At 46.0% G+C, this 16072-nt stretch overlaps 1 protein-coding gene across 1 annotated transcript; it reads left to right on the top strand.

The window, feature by feature from the left end:
- Positions 1-12960: 12960 nt before the first annotated feature.
- Positions 12961-15546, top strand: LOC133825531 (uncharacterized). Its single transcript, XM_062258460.1, has 4 exons — positions 12961-13021; positions 13815-14074; positions 14684-15170; positions 15479-15546. The coding sequence occupies exons 1-4, from the start codon at positions 12961-12963 to the stop codon at positions 15544-15546; spliced, it is 876 nt and encodes a 291-aa protein (XP_062114444.1).
- The last annotated feature ends 526 nt before the right edge of the window (positions 15547-16072 follow it).

Here is a 16072-nt window from a genome sequence, read left to right as displayed (position 1 = left end):
AGGGAGAAAGATATGTAGAAGACTGTTTTATATCAGATAAGGGCACTGGGAATACTGAGCTATGATTTGAGAGTGTGACTAATGTTAAGTTGTCTTGATGAATCAGATGAACAGAGCATTCAAAGGTTTATTTGAATGGGATTTGTGATCGTCTTGGACGATGGTATTGTGGTGTTTTCTCTGTGGAGATTTGCCAAGGTCAAGGACTACCTCAGTAGGCAAGAGTTTCCTTGGCTGGGCAGGATATTACAGGTGCCTTGGGAAAGAGTTTTGAGTCTTCTTGTAAATCAGAATCAGATAGTAGGTGATTATGACACCTCAGTGTAGGGAAAAAGGATTGCTTATGCAACATGTTGGTTAAAGTATCTGACCAGAACTAGAGTAGAGTTTCTGGTTGGCCAGGTGGCCAGTTTTATGTTTGAAATAATTATTTCAAAAAGGATTAGAAGGAAAGATGATTAAGTGAACCACGGATAAGAAGGATTGAGTGGAAAGTCTTAGCTGGATTAGCTAAGGGTTCTGCAGTTTTAGGCATGGGTTTATTGTGATATAAGGATCGGATTTGGGATCCGATGGACACTAAGATTAATTGGGAGATTCTGGATGAAACTCATGTTCTTCTCTTATTCTCTTCAGTCAAGCATCATGTTAGTGAATAAGAGTTTGAAAGCTATATAGTGGTGGCCTGAGATGGAGAGGGATGTAATGGCATATGTGGTAAAATTCTTAGCATGTTAGCAGGTCAAATTAAAGTATCAGGAATCAGCAAGGCCATTGCAGCCTTTGAGTATTTTGTAATGGGAATAAGGAAACATCGCGATGGGTTTCGCGGTGGGGTTGCCCAGGTTAGTGGGTCAGCGTGAATTGGTTTAGGTCATTGTGGGTCAGTGTTTTAAGTAAGTTTATTTTTGTCAGCAAGGACAAATAATACAGCTGATCAGTATTCAGATCTCGTTGTGAGAGAGATAGTGTGCCTTCATGAAATTCAAGGTCTATCTTATCAGATGAAGACTCTATTATTACTTCCAGGTTTTGGAAGGGTTAAGGAAGGCCATAAGTATATAGATGGGATTCAGTACAGTTTATTATTCTCAGACTGATGGTGAATCAGAGAGGGAAAGAGAGAGTTATCCAGTGTTGAAAAGGTACCTTATGAGATAAGGTATGTTTGAAAATGTTTAGAACCAGTTCATTGGAATGAGATGGGTGAGATGTTATATCTAGATCTTGAGGCGGTTTAGGGGACCGTTGAGACTATTAGAGGTTGGAGTTTCGATGCTCACTTCTCAGAGTAAATGGAACAGTTTTACTAAATTGAAAAGCGTGAACATGAAGTTCCAGGTAGAAGATTTTATCTTCCTTAAAGTATCACCATGGGAAGGGGTGAGAGGTTGAGGGAAAGTTGAGCCCTAGATTGTTATGACAGTTTGAATCCAGGATAGGATCGGTTAGGTTGACTTTGGATCAGCCTTATCTTTGGCATTTTCAGTTGTATACAGTGTATTATGTACTTCCATGTTGAGGACATGGGTTAAAGGAAATTCATGAGTTGAGTTATGAGAATCTGGAGATTTAGGCTAAGTTATCCTGTAAAGAATAGTCAATCCAGATATGAAAACAAGAAGAATAAGGTTCTGAGGAACAAGTTATACCTTGGGTTAAGGTATGTTACAGAATCAGTGAGGTCGAGAAAGCGACCTGGGAAACTGGAATCAGTTGTACGGAATTTAATTCCGAGCGGTTTCGATAAATTTTGAGGATGAAATTTCTGTAAGGAGGAGATAGTTGTAATGCCCCAAATTTCCTAATAAATTTTAGGACCTTGATTAGGATACCGGGAGGGCCATAATTGATTTATTGTGTTATTAAATGATAATATGCATGTTTAGGTGTATTAAATATGCATTTGAACTCATTTATGAGTAACTGGGTGATTTTCATATTTTGGCCATTTCTGGCATATTTGGCATATATGTGATATGTGTGTGGTGCTTTATTATTATTTGGTTATGCCAAGGTTACCCAGCACGAGACAATCCTAGGAAGTAAGCTAGCAGGAAAGTCACAACGGGATTTATTCTTGACTCGGAGTGAGTCAAGGGGTATTTAGAGCATTACCGGGTTATTGGGTAATGGGAATTAATATTTGGTGATAAATTGAGAGTTAGTAAGATGAGGGGGAAATTTTGGAGGTTTTGACTATTTTGGCCCTGGGAGTGTTTTCAGGACCCCGAGCGTTAGGATTTGTTTGCGGCTACTTAAGCTTGAAGTTACCTTTTAAGAAATAAAAAGAACATTTTGTACGTTCTCTCTCCCTCAAAGTTCCATTTTCGTCTCTCAATCACATTTTCGAAGGTAACTTGAGTTCTAGGACTCGGATTCAAGCGAGGATCGAGGCATAGCGATCCTAGGGAAGATTAAAAGCTTATTAGCCAAAGGATTTAGTTGGAAACAACTCAAGTGGAGGTAATTCAAGTTTTAAGTTTTTAAGCTTGAATTGGACTACGTGCTTTGATGAGTTTTTATTAGATTTGAGACTTGGGTTTTATGGGTTTTGGATCATGGGGATGTTTGGGAACTTTGATTTTTGAGTTTGGAGATGTTTGGATATGTTTTTGGGAGGTTCTAAAAGGTTAAATTCGGAGAAAAATGGCTGGTCCGAGGTCGGTCCGTGGCCCTGTTCTTGGGCGCCACGGCCCAAGCTTGATGAAGCAGGTGGAGTGCTTTGGGAGCTCTGGGGGCCGTGGCACTAGGTGTAGGGCGTCATGACGCTTTCCCCTGATGCCCCTGTTCTGTCTGGGGGTCGCGGCTCAGTGATTTGGGGCCGCGGCGCTTGACGGTATTTATGGTCGAAATGATGTTTTAAGCTTGGGAACTCAAACCTTAGGCCTCGGGATCATTCCTACTACCCGGATTAGTGGGGTTTGATGTCTTAGAGGCTAGGTCTTGGTTCCAGGATTGGTTTTAGAACTTGAACTTAATGGATCACCGTTTATGGTTGTGACTAGGTTATCACTAGAGGCTTGGAGTAAGGATCGTGCTTGTGGCTCGTTTATTGGTAACCTGTGCTTGGACCAACGGTAAGAAAACTGCATCCTGTGTATATGTGACATGCATGGTTATTCTTGATGCATGTTGGATGCTTAAATGGGACATGCATGGTTATTCTTGATGCATGATGGATGTTTAAATGTGACATGCATGGTTATTTTTTAGGCATGTCAAGTAATTAAATGTGATGCATGTGTTGCCCGAGAAACATGTGGTTAGGGCATGTTATGAATATTGAATATGAGATTGTTCAGAGCTTGAGCCTCTATGTTTATGCATGGTCCTAATTATGTTAGCAGTTGCTAAGTAAGCATGTTGAATGCCCTATATTCAGATATTTGACGTATGATATATGTTTGGTAGCATTGCTTACTTGTGTGTGGCACCAACTATTCAGGATCGACACTAGTCGAGTATTACTGACCTAAGAGTCAGAAACAGAATAAGCGTCATGAACGCAGAGCCGATAAAAGATTAGATCTAATTGATATCAGCATTGAATGACTCATATGGGGTATTAATGCTAGACCGACCCTAAGTTCGATGAAAATTATAAGCGCTTGACTAGTCTAGGACTAGTTACTCAGAGCTAGGGCCAAAGGTCTAGGTGACTGTTTTGTCACATGGCTGAGGGAGCGGAATCCCATGTTAGTGACTTGGTAATTAGTCACTTGTCAAAATGGTACAGACCCCCTATTAGTGACTTGGTAATTAGTCACTTGTTAAAAGGTGCAGACCCCTTGTTAGTGACTTGTTGATCAGTCACTCATTCATTTTTTGAACTTATTTGCCTGCTTGAATAGGGTTGTATTTGCTAGGCATGTGCCTTATGATTTGATGACATGTTATTACTGTTCATGAGAATATTGAGTTTTCTTGCTGGGCTTCGGCTCACGGGTGCTATGTGGTGCAGGTAAATGGAAAAGAAAGCTAGACCATCCTTGAGTTGGAGAGCTTAGGTGACGATGTGTACACATGCTGCTGCTCGACCACCATGGCCGAGGTTTGAAGAGGAACTAGGGTTAAACCCTGTATTTCCGCTTAGATCGGCTGGTTGTAAATATTTTGTTATAATAAACCTTTAAATTATATTTTTTGGATCCCAATGTATACGGTAAACGTTCTAACCGAAATTTTTAATCCCTAAACCGCTAATCATACTTAGTTACACGATTTTGACCAAATAACTCAATTAGCGAGTTTAGCACTGTTTATAAGGCACACCGTAATGGTCCCTGGAGTTTAGGGCGTTACAATATAACTCCTATTTCTCCTCAAAAATTGCTAAAACATCACTCAAATTCGCAACCCCTTTTGATTATAATTATGAATAGGGATCGGCCCCGTTAAGGAGCATGCGTATTAATGTGTTTGCATTTAATTGATGGTGTTATATGATTAATATGTATGCATACTTGTATTGTCTGAAGTATGTTTATCTGTATCTATATCTGAATACCTGGTTTAGGGCTTCACTTATTATTCAAGGACGACAATAAAGTGTTTTGCGCTGGTCGAAGGGCTTCGGCCCAAATCAGCAATGTAATATTCTGTTGGCCGACCCTATGGTCGTTGGGAAAACAAAGCGTTTGACTAGCTCTAGTTATTCAAAGCTAAGGACAAGGGCCCCAAGTGACTCTATGGTCACATAACTAGGGCACAGGACCCCGGGGTTGACTCTATGGTAAACTATTCAGGGCAGCGGGTCCCAGAATGATCCAATGATCATTTATTTGTATTTGTATGCATGCATGAGTAGGTTACTACTGTTGGGCATGCTATATATGTATGTAGAACTTGTATTTACTGTCCATGCACAAGTTTAAGTTTTCTTGCTGAGCCTTGGATCATGTGTGTTATGTGGTGCAGGTAAAGGGAAAGGAAAGCTTAACCAGCCATGAGTTGGAGAGCTTCGGTGGTGGCGTGTACATATGCGGCTGCTTGTCCACCTCGACCGAGGGTATCTCAGAGGAACTAGGGTTATATCCGTTATTTTGTTGATTATGTCAACCGATTGTAACTTTTGATGTATATACACCCTTTAAATAGTTATTTGTAAAATTTTGGGATCCCACGTATGTATGAAACTTTTTAAATAAAAAGTCAACGGTTCCATTGACCAAATTTTTTAACCCTAACCCTTGACGTTAACCTTAGTTACACATTTATAACCAAATGACTTAATTATCAAGTCTGAGACTATTTAAAGCACACAGTGTAACGGTCCTCGATTAGGAGGATGTTACAACTTGGTATCAGAGCTGCCAAGGTCTAAGGGTTCCTGAAAAGTGGTTGGGCATGTACACTCGCCACTAAATACAAGCTCGACTCAGGGTTCAATAACTATTTATGTGTTTAACTGCTTAAATATGAGATAATCTGATAGGGTCTGTCCCTTGACTGTTGCATGAATGATAAAGAATGTGCTTATTAGCATTATTATTGTTTGTGAATGCAAAGGAACCACTTATTAGCGTTATGATATGGACATGTAGGTCAATATACGCTTATTAGCACCATTATTTGTATATAGGCCAGGAAATGCTTATTTGCACTATTAACATTGGCAGGGATTAAAGAACATGCTTATTAGCATTGTTATACATGTGTAAATGTCTTAATATGTTTATGTGCTTATGAATGCCAGAAATGCTTATGAGTATTGTTATTTGCTTATGAATATTAGGAAGTGCTTATTAGCACCATGATTAAGTATGTTATGTGTTGGCATGCTTATTAGCATTGCATCTGTTGTTTGTCTATTTGATCTTGGACTGTAAGGCAGCAAGAGGTATAGTTGTTACTTACCTAACAACCGATTTGATCACTACAAAGTGGGTGAGATATCAGTACAATTCCTTACTTAACGGCTGATTTGATCACTACAAAGTGGGTGAGATATTAGTACGATTCCTCGAAGGTTAGAGAGGTTGGTTAGCCAAGAGACACAAGCCAGGGAAGAGAATGACCAGGGCTAGGCCCCACCGCCAGCTCCATAAAACTGGCAATAGGTGCTTGCTGGTATGCAAGCCGGGTTAGAGAGGCTGGAAGATGAGATTCGCCTCTTGAGACAACAACAGGTTATAGCAGGGAACCCATAGCCCGCAGTACCGGTAGTGACACAGCCAGAGGTACCAGCGGTAGTTAGACCCAAGCAGGGGGAGATAGATGGGAGCCCCTGTATGAGAGGTTCAGGAAGCAGCACCCTCCAGCTTTTTAGGGCAGCTCAGATCCATTGAAGGTTGAACAGTGGATGACCATGATAACCACCATCCTGGATTTCATGAGGGTAGATGGTAATAAGAGAGTGGCTTGTGCCACTTACATGTTTCAGGAGGATGCCTAAATATGGTGGGAGGTGGTATCCCAGACCAGAGCGGTAAACTCCATGGAATGGGAAGAGTTCAGAACTTTGTTTAACAAGAAGTACTACAACGACGCAGTTAAAGCTGCGAAGGCTGAAGAGTTCAGAAAATTACTTCAGTGTAACATGACAGTGACTGATTATGCCCTGAAATTCGACAGATTAACAAAGTTTGTTGGGGATCTGGTGCCCACTGATGGGACCAGAAGAGAGAGGTTTCTCTAGGGGCTACAGCCTATGATAGCCCAGGATGTTCGTATTACTACTATGCTAGGATTGACAACCTATGGACAGGCTGTGGAGAGGGTGTTTACAGCAGAGAGCACAAAGAAAAAGATCTGGCATGAGAATGCGGCCAGAAGAGATTCTAGGAGGTCTGGACCTCCATTTACAGGCTTTGATATGGGCGGAGGCCCTGGTGAAAAAAAGAGAAAGACTCTAGATACGGCTTCAGCTCCATGGCCAGATAGGAGGCCACGGGGCATATAGATGGGCTGCCAGGGTGGCGGTGAGACCTGGAAAGGATTCACAGAGTGTACTCGATGTAGGAGGCGCCATATTGGGCAATGTAGGGCGAAGGCCTACTTTGTTTGCGGCAGTAGGGGCATTTGAAGAAGGATTGCCCGAGAACCAGAAAGGAAGAGCCTAAGAAGGTGGACAGCCTGACGCCAGCTCGAGTGTTCACCTTGACCCAGCCAGATGCCAAGGCTAGTCCCTCGGTAGTTACAGGTCAGCTTTCTAGTGCTGGAACCCTTTATACTATTTTGACTGACCTGGGTGCTACGCATTCTTTTGTTGCTAGTAGGATTATAGATGGATTATGTAGACCATGTGACTTTTATCCTGTGGGGTTTGGTACTGTGTTGCCTACTGGGGAGTTAATGGTTTCCAAAAGGTGGGTTGGATCTCTACCAATTACAATGGATGGCAGGGAATCGTCAGTTGACTTAGCAGAGTTGGTGATGAGTAACTTTGACATAATTTTGGGTATGGACTAGCTAGAGAAGTATGGGGCAATGATAGATTGTAAGAAGAAGATGGTAAACTTTGAGCCTGAGGGTGAGGACCTCTTTGTGTTCATTGGCACTATGCATGGACCCTGTATACCTATGATATTTGTACTTAGAGTTAGAGACCTATTGCAGGGTGGATGCATAGGGTTCTTAGCTAGCGTGGTGGATACCACTCAGGTCGTGCCAGTGGGACAAGGACAAACCTAATTAATCTGTGAGTTTCTAGATGTATTTTTAGAGGATTTGCCAGGGTTACATCCGCACAGGGAGATTGAGTTTGTGATTTAATTGGCGCCAAGGACAGAGCCAATGTCTAGGGCACCATATAGGATGGCTCCAGCTGAGCTGAAGGAACTAAAGGTTCAACTACAAGAGTTACTAGACTTGGGTTTCATCAGACCCAGTTTCTCGCCATGGGGTGCACTAGTTCTCTTCGTGAAGAAGAAAGATGGTTCTCTAAGGAAGTGTATCGATTATAGAGAACTGAACAAGTTGACTATAAAGAACAGATAACCTCTGCCAATGATTGATGATTTGTTTGATTAGTTGCAGGGTAGGATGGTGTTCTCCAAGATAGATCTTTGATCTAGTTATCACCAGTTGAGGATCAGGGAGGAGGACATACTGAAGATAGCCTTTCCTGCTAGGTACGGGCATTATGAGATTTTGGTGATGTCATTTGGACTGACTAATGCCCCAACAGCATTTATGGATCTGATGAACAGTGTGTTCAAAGATTACATGGACTGGTTTGTGATCATCTTTATCGACGATATACTGATATACTCACAGTCAGAGACAGAACATGAACATCACCTCAGATTGGTACTGCAAGGGTTGAGATAACATAGGTTGTATGCGAAATTCAAGAAATGCGAGTTCTGGTTGCCACAGGCGACTTTCTTAGGTCACATAGTTAGTTAGGATGGAATTATTGTGGATCAGAAGCTTCTTGGGATTGGCAGGTTATTACAAACGCTTTGTGGAGGGATTTTCCAATATTGCGTCATCACTGACAGAGTTGACACGCAAGAATCAGAGGTTCATGTGGTAAGACAAGTGTGAATACAGCTTCTCGAAGCTGAAGAAGAGTTTGATCACCGCTTCGGTTCGATGTCTTCCTACAGATCAGGACAAGTTTGTGGTTTATTGTGACGCCTCGAGGCAGGGCCTAGGTTGTGTCCTTATGCAAAAAGGGAAGGTGATTGCCTATGCATCGCGTCTGCTGAAGGAGTATGAGCAGAGGTACCCACACATGATTTAGAACTTGCAGTAGTTGTTTTTGCACTAAAGGTGTGGGGGCACTACTTATATGGTGAGAAGTGTGAGATATACACTGACCCCAAGAGTTTAAAATACTTCTTCACCCAGAAGGATCTGAACATGAGGCAAAGACGTTGGTTCAAGCTGGTAAAGGATTATGATTGTGAGAACCTCTATCACCCTGGGAAAGCCAACGTGGTAGCAGATGCCTTAAGTCGGAGGGGTCCAGGATAGTTGTATAGTGTCAGGCAGATATCTAGGAAGTTGGCTGACGATATGACTAGAGTAGGAATTGAGTTTGTGGTGGGCTAGTTAGCCAACATCACCCTGCAGTCTAGTCTTTTGGAGAGAATTAAGGAGAAGCAATTAGATGACCCAGAGTTGGAGCAGATTAGAGGGGACGTCTTAGTTGGAGTAACTAAGGACTAATCAGTGTCAAGCATGGGCTTGTTGAGATATAAGGATCGGATATGCATTCTGAAGGACACTGGGATTAGACGGGAGATTCTGGATGAATCTCATATTACCCCTTATTCTCTACATCTGGGTACCACAAAGATGTAGCAAGATCTAAAAGTTTTATATTGGTGTCCTGGGATGAAGAGGGACGTGACTGAGTACGTGACAAGGAGCCTGATCTGTCAGCAGGTCAAGGCAAAACATCAGAGGCCATCAGAGCTGTTACAGTCTCTAGATAACCCATAGTGGAAGTGGGAGGACATCATGATGGATTTTTTGGTAGGATTGCCCAGAACAGTGGGCCGCTGTAACGTCCTCCTAATCCAGGACCATTACACTATGTACTTAAAATTGTGTCAAACTTGCTAACCAAGTCATTTGGTTTAAAATGTGTAACAAAGGTTAATGTCAAGGGACAGGGTTAAAATTTTTAGTCAAAAGAATCTTTGACTTTTATATAAAAAGTTTTGTACAAAAATGGGATCCCAAAATATTACAACCAAACTTTTAAAAAGGTGAATATTCATCAAAATAACATTCAGCTGACCTAAGCGGAAAAACCAGGGCTACAACCCCAGTTCCTCTGAGATAACCCCGGTCGTGGTGGTCGAGCAGCTGCATATGTACACGCCGCCACCGAAGCTCTCCAACTCATGGCTGGTCAAGTTTTCCCTTCCCCTTACCAGCACCACAACGTACCCGTGAGCCAAGGCTCAACAAGAAAACTCAACATGTCCATAAATAGAAAATATAAACTTCTAGATACTTGTCTAGCTTTCCCAACAATAATAAGAACCTACATAAATAGTCATTCAGTTACAAACAAGTGGTCATTGAACCAATTTGGGGCCATTGCCCTAAAAAATTGACCATAGAGTAAATCCCGGGGCCCTATGCCCAAGCTACATGACCATAGAGTCACTTGGGGCCTTTGCCCTTGGCCTTGAGTAACTAGTCGTAGAGCTAGTCCAGCGTACCTAGCGCCTTAATATTCCATCGACCATAGGGTCGGCCAACGTAATAGCACGTTGCTGGTTCAAGCCTAAGCCTTTCGACCAGCGCACAGTGCGCTATTGTCATCCTTCACTAATAAGTCAAGCCCTGATCCAAGATTACAGACCTCAACACAAAACAGATATGGATAGGCATATCCCAACAAAAAATGCACACAAGCATGTGTTTAACGACATTTTCAGAAACTATATTAATAAAAGTTAAGAGAGATTAACGATAAGGGGTTTTGAAGATGTAAATAAGATTTTTACGTGGTTGGGGCGTTAATGAGCCTTAGTCCATGAGACAGTTGTATTAGAGCTTAGAAAGTCTATAATAATGGGGTTTTCTCTTCATTTTAGCTGAGTAACTGTATACATGCCAAAAAGAGATCCCTTCCCCAGTGCTCTGTCACATGTATTTATTGGTTCACAGGAGCACTGGGCTTGGCCGGACTAACCCGGGCCCAAAAAAGGTATAAATTTTACTGGCTTCTCTATCGGAAGCCCAATAAAAAGGATAAAACATAAAAGACAAACATTAACCAGAGCCCACTAGGGCAGCCCAAAGTCTATCTGTCACCTGACAAATTGGGGCTTTTGGTCTGGGCATTTCAAGTTACGAGGCAGATTCAGGGGACAAGATCAGTCAGAGTAGTGGCGACACAGGTCTGAACCAACGGCATACAATCCTGAGGTGGCCTTTTCCGTAGGTGAAACGTGGGGACAACTCCCACGCTTCATGGGGTGGAGTCAGGGTCACGGATGCTTTATCCTGCCAACTCTGAGGGCTCGACCCGGGTTCATTTACCTCTATCCCTCTACATTTACCGCAAGCCCGGATCATCCACCAGGAGCCCGGATCGTTTACCAGGCTTCAGACCATTTGCATACATCCCGACTATAACCCCAAACAGTTGTACCTCTCCCGGATGAAGGTCCCGGATCATTCTTCCCGGACACCTTCCTGGCCTGGGCCCACACTTGGGCTGTCGAAGTCATCATACTTCCTGCCAGACAAGTCTGGGCTGGGCCCAACCTCAATTTCCCGGCTAGTGGGCCTGGGTCGCGGTTCCGGGCCCAAGGCATGAAATGGGGATAACATTTACCCCCCAATCCTTCATCTGGGTCCGCGAGGTGGAGGCTTGCCTTGCTCCCGGATACTCATGGTTATCTCCCTGTTTCCTATTAGAATCATTGGTCCGTGGCAAAGGGCAGTGCGTGTTGGGCGCATGTGGAGCCCGGACCATTTACCAAGGTCCGGGTTCGTTTACCGAAGTCCCGTTTCATGACAAGGGGCACACGTGTCGCCCAGCGACTACTGCAATGATGGCACTTGACCCCGAAAGGTCACCAACCATCTCAAGGGTCACTAGGCCTAGGCTAGTGCATCAGCACGGATTCCAAAGCGTCCATCCACATGGGCATTCTTCATTAATGTTTCTGCGCTGAGGTGGATCGTAGGATGGGGTGACCTTTGAAGTGCCCCTCTCCTGGGACATCGGATTGAAATGGATCGGATCCAGCACTTGAGTGGATTCATTAATGCCTCTGCGCGATCCTGGACCGTCCGATGGGGGATCGATCCTATCCGCTGGATCATAGATCAAGATTTGGGTCTCTATAAAGACCCCTCAGGCATCCATTTGAAACCTTTACACTCTCGAGCCATTCTAATAATTTTGAGGACTTGTTTATGTCCGATCTGGCCGACGAGATCTTCCACCATCTGTCACTCTGCGCCGTCGCCACTTTCCAACAGTCCTGGCATCTGTGCCTTGGCCTGAGCACACGTCTTCAGCCTGTCCTGTCGACGAGCTTCTGAAGCACCTTCGTCAGTTCAAGAGTGAGATTATGCCGTACTTATTGCCGGACAACCACCATTTTTCACAACCAGCCATTCACCGTAAGTTTTTCTGCCCTCTGCCTTTATAGATATACGAACGTAGGTTCTGTCATTTTGCTCATCTGTTTAGGCTGCTAGAACTTATTTATGCTTAGGATTAGTGCTAGGGAGACTGCCTAGTCCGGGTCGCTCTGGGTCTGGATGCTTCCTGGACAAGCGGTGGAACCTATATAGTAGCCCACTTTTTGTTCCCGATCTGGGTCTCGTGGTTCCCTGGTGAACCTGGACCTGATCCGGAGGGGACTCCAAGCAGTCCGTAGGAGGCCCCCCATACCTTAACTGACTTTCTTGGGTTTTGGTATTGACTGCTTGGTTTGTCTTTTCTTTGCTCCCAGATCATCAGCCATGACGTCGGGCGTCACCCTTCATTTGAAGGATGAATTCAACAAGGCCCCCATCCTCCTTCCCGGGTCCCGGACCCCTAAGGGTAACAGATGTGAGATGGACACGATACCGAACCTATTCCGGAACTACCGAATGATGTACGTCCTATAGAAATTCCTGGGCATAGAGTCCACTCCCGGACTCTTCCACAACCGCCTGGCCAAGAGAGAGGAGCGGGCGCACACCTCCGTGAGTGGGTTCGGGGCCTGGAGCGCAGGCCACATCAGTGCGGGAGCTACACTCCTGCTTCACAATTACTTCATGTAGCTCCTAACATTCGTGGGGATCGCACCCTTCCAGCTTCTGCCCCAAGCCAACCGATTGCTTGCGGGATGGCGCGTCTTTTGCGCCACGAAGGAGATCGCGGAGCCGACCCCCGCGGAAATCTTGTACTTCTACAAGATGGAACCGCAGGTCAACGCCAAGGACAAGACCTTGGACGGCTTCTACAGGCTGAACCCGCGAGGCAACTACCCCGCTCCCACAAGCGCCTCGAAGCACCCCCGGGACGTCCAACATTACTGGTTCATGACGTTCGGGTTCCTCATAGAGAAGAACTCCACGCTGATGCTTGACTTCCAGCGATTGGGTAAGTGCTTTCCCGATCCTACTTGGCCTATTCCTCTTTTTCTTTTCCTTTTCTGTTTCTCACTGTATTACCTCGGGTGGCAGGACCTTTCGCCCAGACTCCTCTCACCCAGTTTATCTTGGACCGGAAGAAGCTCTACTCCGAGCTAAGCGCGGAGGACCTGGACGTAGGGGGTTACGTCAACACCGACAACCTCTGACTGATCGGACTGCTCGCGGCCCATCAGACAATCGACACCCCGAGCCTTCAGGACATACAGTGCAAGAAGAATCCCGTCATAAGGGAGCAACTGGCCCTAGAGCATATCAGGGAAGTAAAGGCTGCGGCACTCGTGGACGCGGCCAAGCGAAAGAAGGACTTGGCCCAGTCGGAGGCGGCCGCTTCCGAGGAGCTAGAAGCCCTCTTCGAGGAGGCACTTCCGAACACAGGGACCCCCAAGGCTAGCGTATCGGGGAGAGGTAACTCACCTTTGATCTTAACTTATGCTCCCCAATTCGGGGACTTAGCTAAGGATAGGCTAGCACTTTGAGGCCCCGCGTTCGGGGCTGCTGGGAGACGAGACCTTCGTCTCTCGTTCCCGTAGGCTCAGAAATTCTCATGTACTTTTCCGGGTTCCTCTAATACGGGAATTTCTTGAACCTGGACGACATGGGGGATCGAGTCTACTTCTTCGCGTTAGATGAGTTGAGTCATGTCCGGGGCTTAGATAAGGGTTCGTCCTGGGCCACTTTTAGTTTTGACCTCTATTTTCCTGTTAATTGTACTGACTCCTTTTCATTTTTGTTTGTTTCAGGAGACTCCGACATGTCTGATCCCGTGGACGGGATGAGGCAGCTTCTTGAAGTCTGGGCTACCAGGGCCGCGGCAAAGAAGGCTGCCAAGAAAACATCCAAGGCGCCCGGCTCGGATCTCCCCCACAGCAAGGAGACGCCACGGGCGGATCCTCGACCCGGCCAGGTCACAATTGTCACGATTCCTATTACGGTCGTGGAATTGGCCACCGTCCCCGACCTCGCTTACCCCCCAGTGATCGATCTGGAGCCGGAACCTGCGGTAAGCCAGAGTTTCAGGAAGAGGGTCGCGGAGTTAGGCACGGCGGAGGTAGAAACTTGGAATAAGAGGCCCCGGACGAGGCGGGCTGGCTCAGCCGGAGAGTCATTCGAGGAAAGTCGCCTCACCTCAAAGGAGATTCCAGTGACACCGGCCCTTCCCATCCATCCGACCTTATCTGAGGACGGGGAAGCCATCTTGCGGGATGAGCAGTCCAAACTAATTTCCCGAACTTGGGAGAATGGCCGGGAAAGAAGGGACGAGACCTACAAGGCCCTGACGATTCATTGTCAGGTTGAATTCGCTAAGTGCCCGGCGGCCTTCAGTGCCCCTCAGCCGATCGTGGATCGGCTAGTCGCTGAGACAGACTTTTGCCCTAAGTTGGGGCAGGACACTGCCCCATTCGCGGCGGACCTGCTGGATCGGGTGGGGAAGACCATGTCCAACCTCCAATTGAAGTGATACGCCACCATCGCTAACTCGGACATGTCGTTTATTTCCCAAGCTCTCCGCCATCAAGCCACCGTTGTAAGTTTACTTTGTATCTCCCCCCCCCCCCCTTTTTCATTTTTCTTGTTTAATAAGGATTCTTCTAACTTTGCTTTGTTCCAGGACGCTCTGCTATCCCACCGGAACATTGACCTGGTGGCCGAGGCGGCCATGAAGATGGAGACGCTCCAGTTGGAGTTGGAGGCGGCCGTAAACCAAAGGGAAGCCGCCAAAGAGGCCTTGGCCAGTGAGACAGCCCAGGCAAATGAGTCCCTGGCCAAAACAGTTTCTCAGGCCGGAGCGGACCGCGCGGAGCTCGATCGGGCCACTCTCCAGCACGAAGAGGCCATGTCCCAGAAGAAATCCGAGGCCGATGAGAAGATGGCCCTTCTGGAGGCGGAGCTTCTCTGGGGAAAGACCGCAGAGGAGGCAGCGGCAACTCAGTCTATCCAAGACCGGGAGAAGATCAGAGGTTTGGAGGCTCGGATCCATGATTTGGACAACTCGCTTTGCCAGAAGAAGAAGGCCCATGAGGAGATCCGCCGCGCGAAAGAGCAGGCGGACAACATGCTGGGCGTTACCATCAAGGAGGCCATCTACATGGCCTGGCGTAAGGACAAGAGCATGAACCTCCTGATCTTTCCTGATCCGGACTCGAAGAGAGCCGAATTTGAGGCCAAGGAGAAAGAAGACGCGGAGCTCCTGGACGATGAAGCCTAGACCCGGATCTTCACCTAGCCTTTCTTTTTCTTTATTCTGTAACACTTTTACGAACGCGTACGCGTCCTAGACAATTTGTATTATTTTATTCGGTTTATGTTAATTTCGTTACTCCTTTTTTTTATATCGCCGTGCATGACTGATCTGAGGGTCTAGTCCTGGTTCCAACAGCCTGGACTAGGTTATTCCTGACTTTAGCTTGTCAACTTGCTTTAATTCTGTCATTGATGAAACTACCTGTCCAGTCCTCAACTTCAAAAATCTGATGGTCTGGGCCATCGAGGTTCGATTAGTTTATTGTAAAACCTAGTTCCCTCACTCTAACAATCGCGTGCTACGGCCTTGCCCTGGGGCCTACCAGATGCTTTTCTCTCCTGGACATTGTTCCTCCAGGGTGGGACCAGCCTGAGGCTTGGTCCCCCTTTTTTTTTCATACCACCAGACATCGTTCGTCCGGGGTGGGACCAGCCTGAGGCTTGGTCCTCTTGATTATATCCTCGGACATCGTTTGTTCGGGGCGGGACCAGCCTATGGCTTGGTCCTCTTTTTTATACCCCTAGACATCGTTTGTCCGGGGCGGGACCAGCCTGAGGCTTGGTCCTCTTTATTATATCCCCAAACATTGTTCGTCCGGGGCGGGACCAGCTTGTGGCTTGGTCCTCTTTTTTATACCCCCGGACATCGTTCGTCCGGGGCGGGACCAGCCTGAGGCTTGGTCCTCTTTATTATATCCCCAAACTTCGTTCGTCCGGGGCGGGACAAGCCTGTGGCTTGGTCCTCTTTTTTATTATT

Source organism: Humulus lupulus, chromosome 3 (assembly GCF_963169125.1).
Source record: "Humulus lupulus chromosome 3, drHumLupu1.1, whole genome shotgun sequence".
Lineage (NCBI taxonomy): Eukaryota > Viridiplantae > Streptophyta > Magnoliopsida > Rosales > Cannabaceae > Humulus > Humulus lupulus.
Note: the sequence above shows the minus strand (reverse complement) of the source record. Positions and strands in the feature narration are given on the sequence as shown.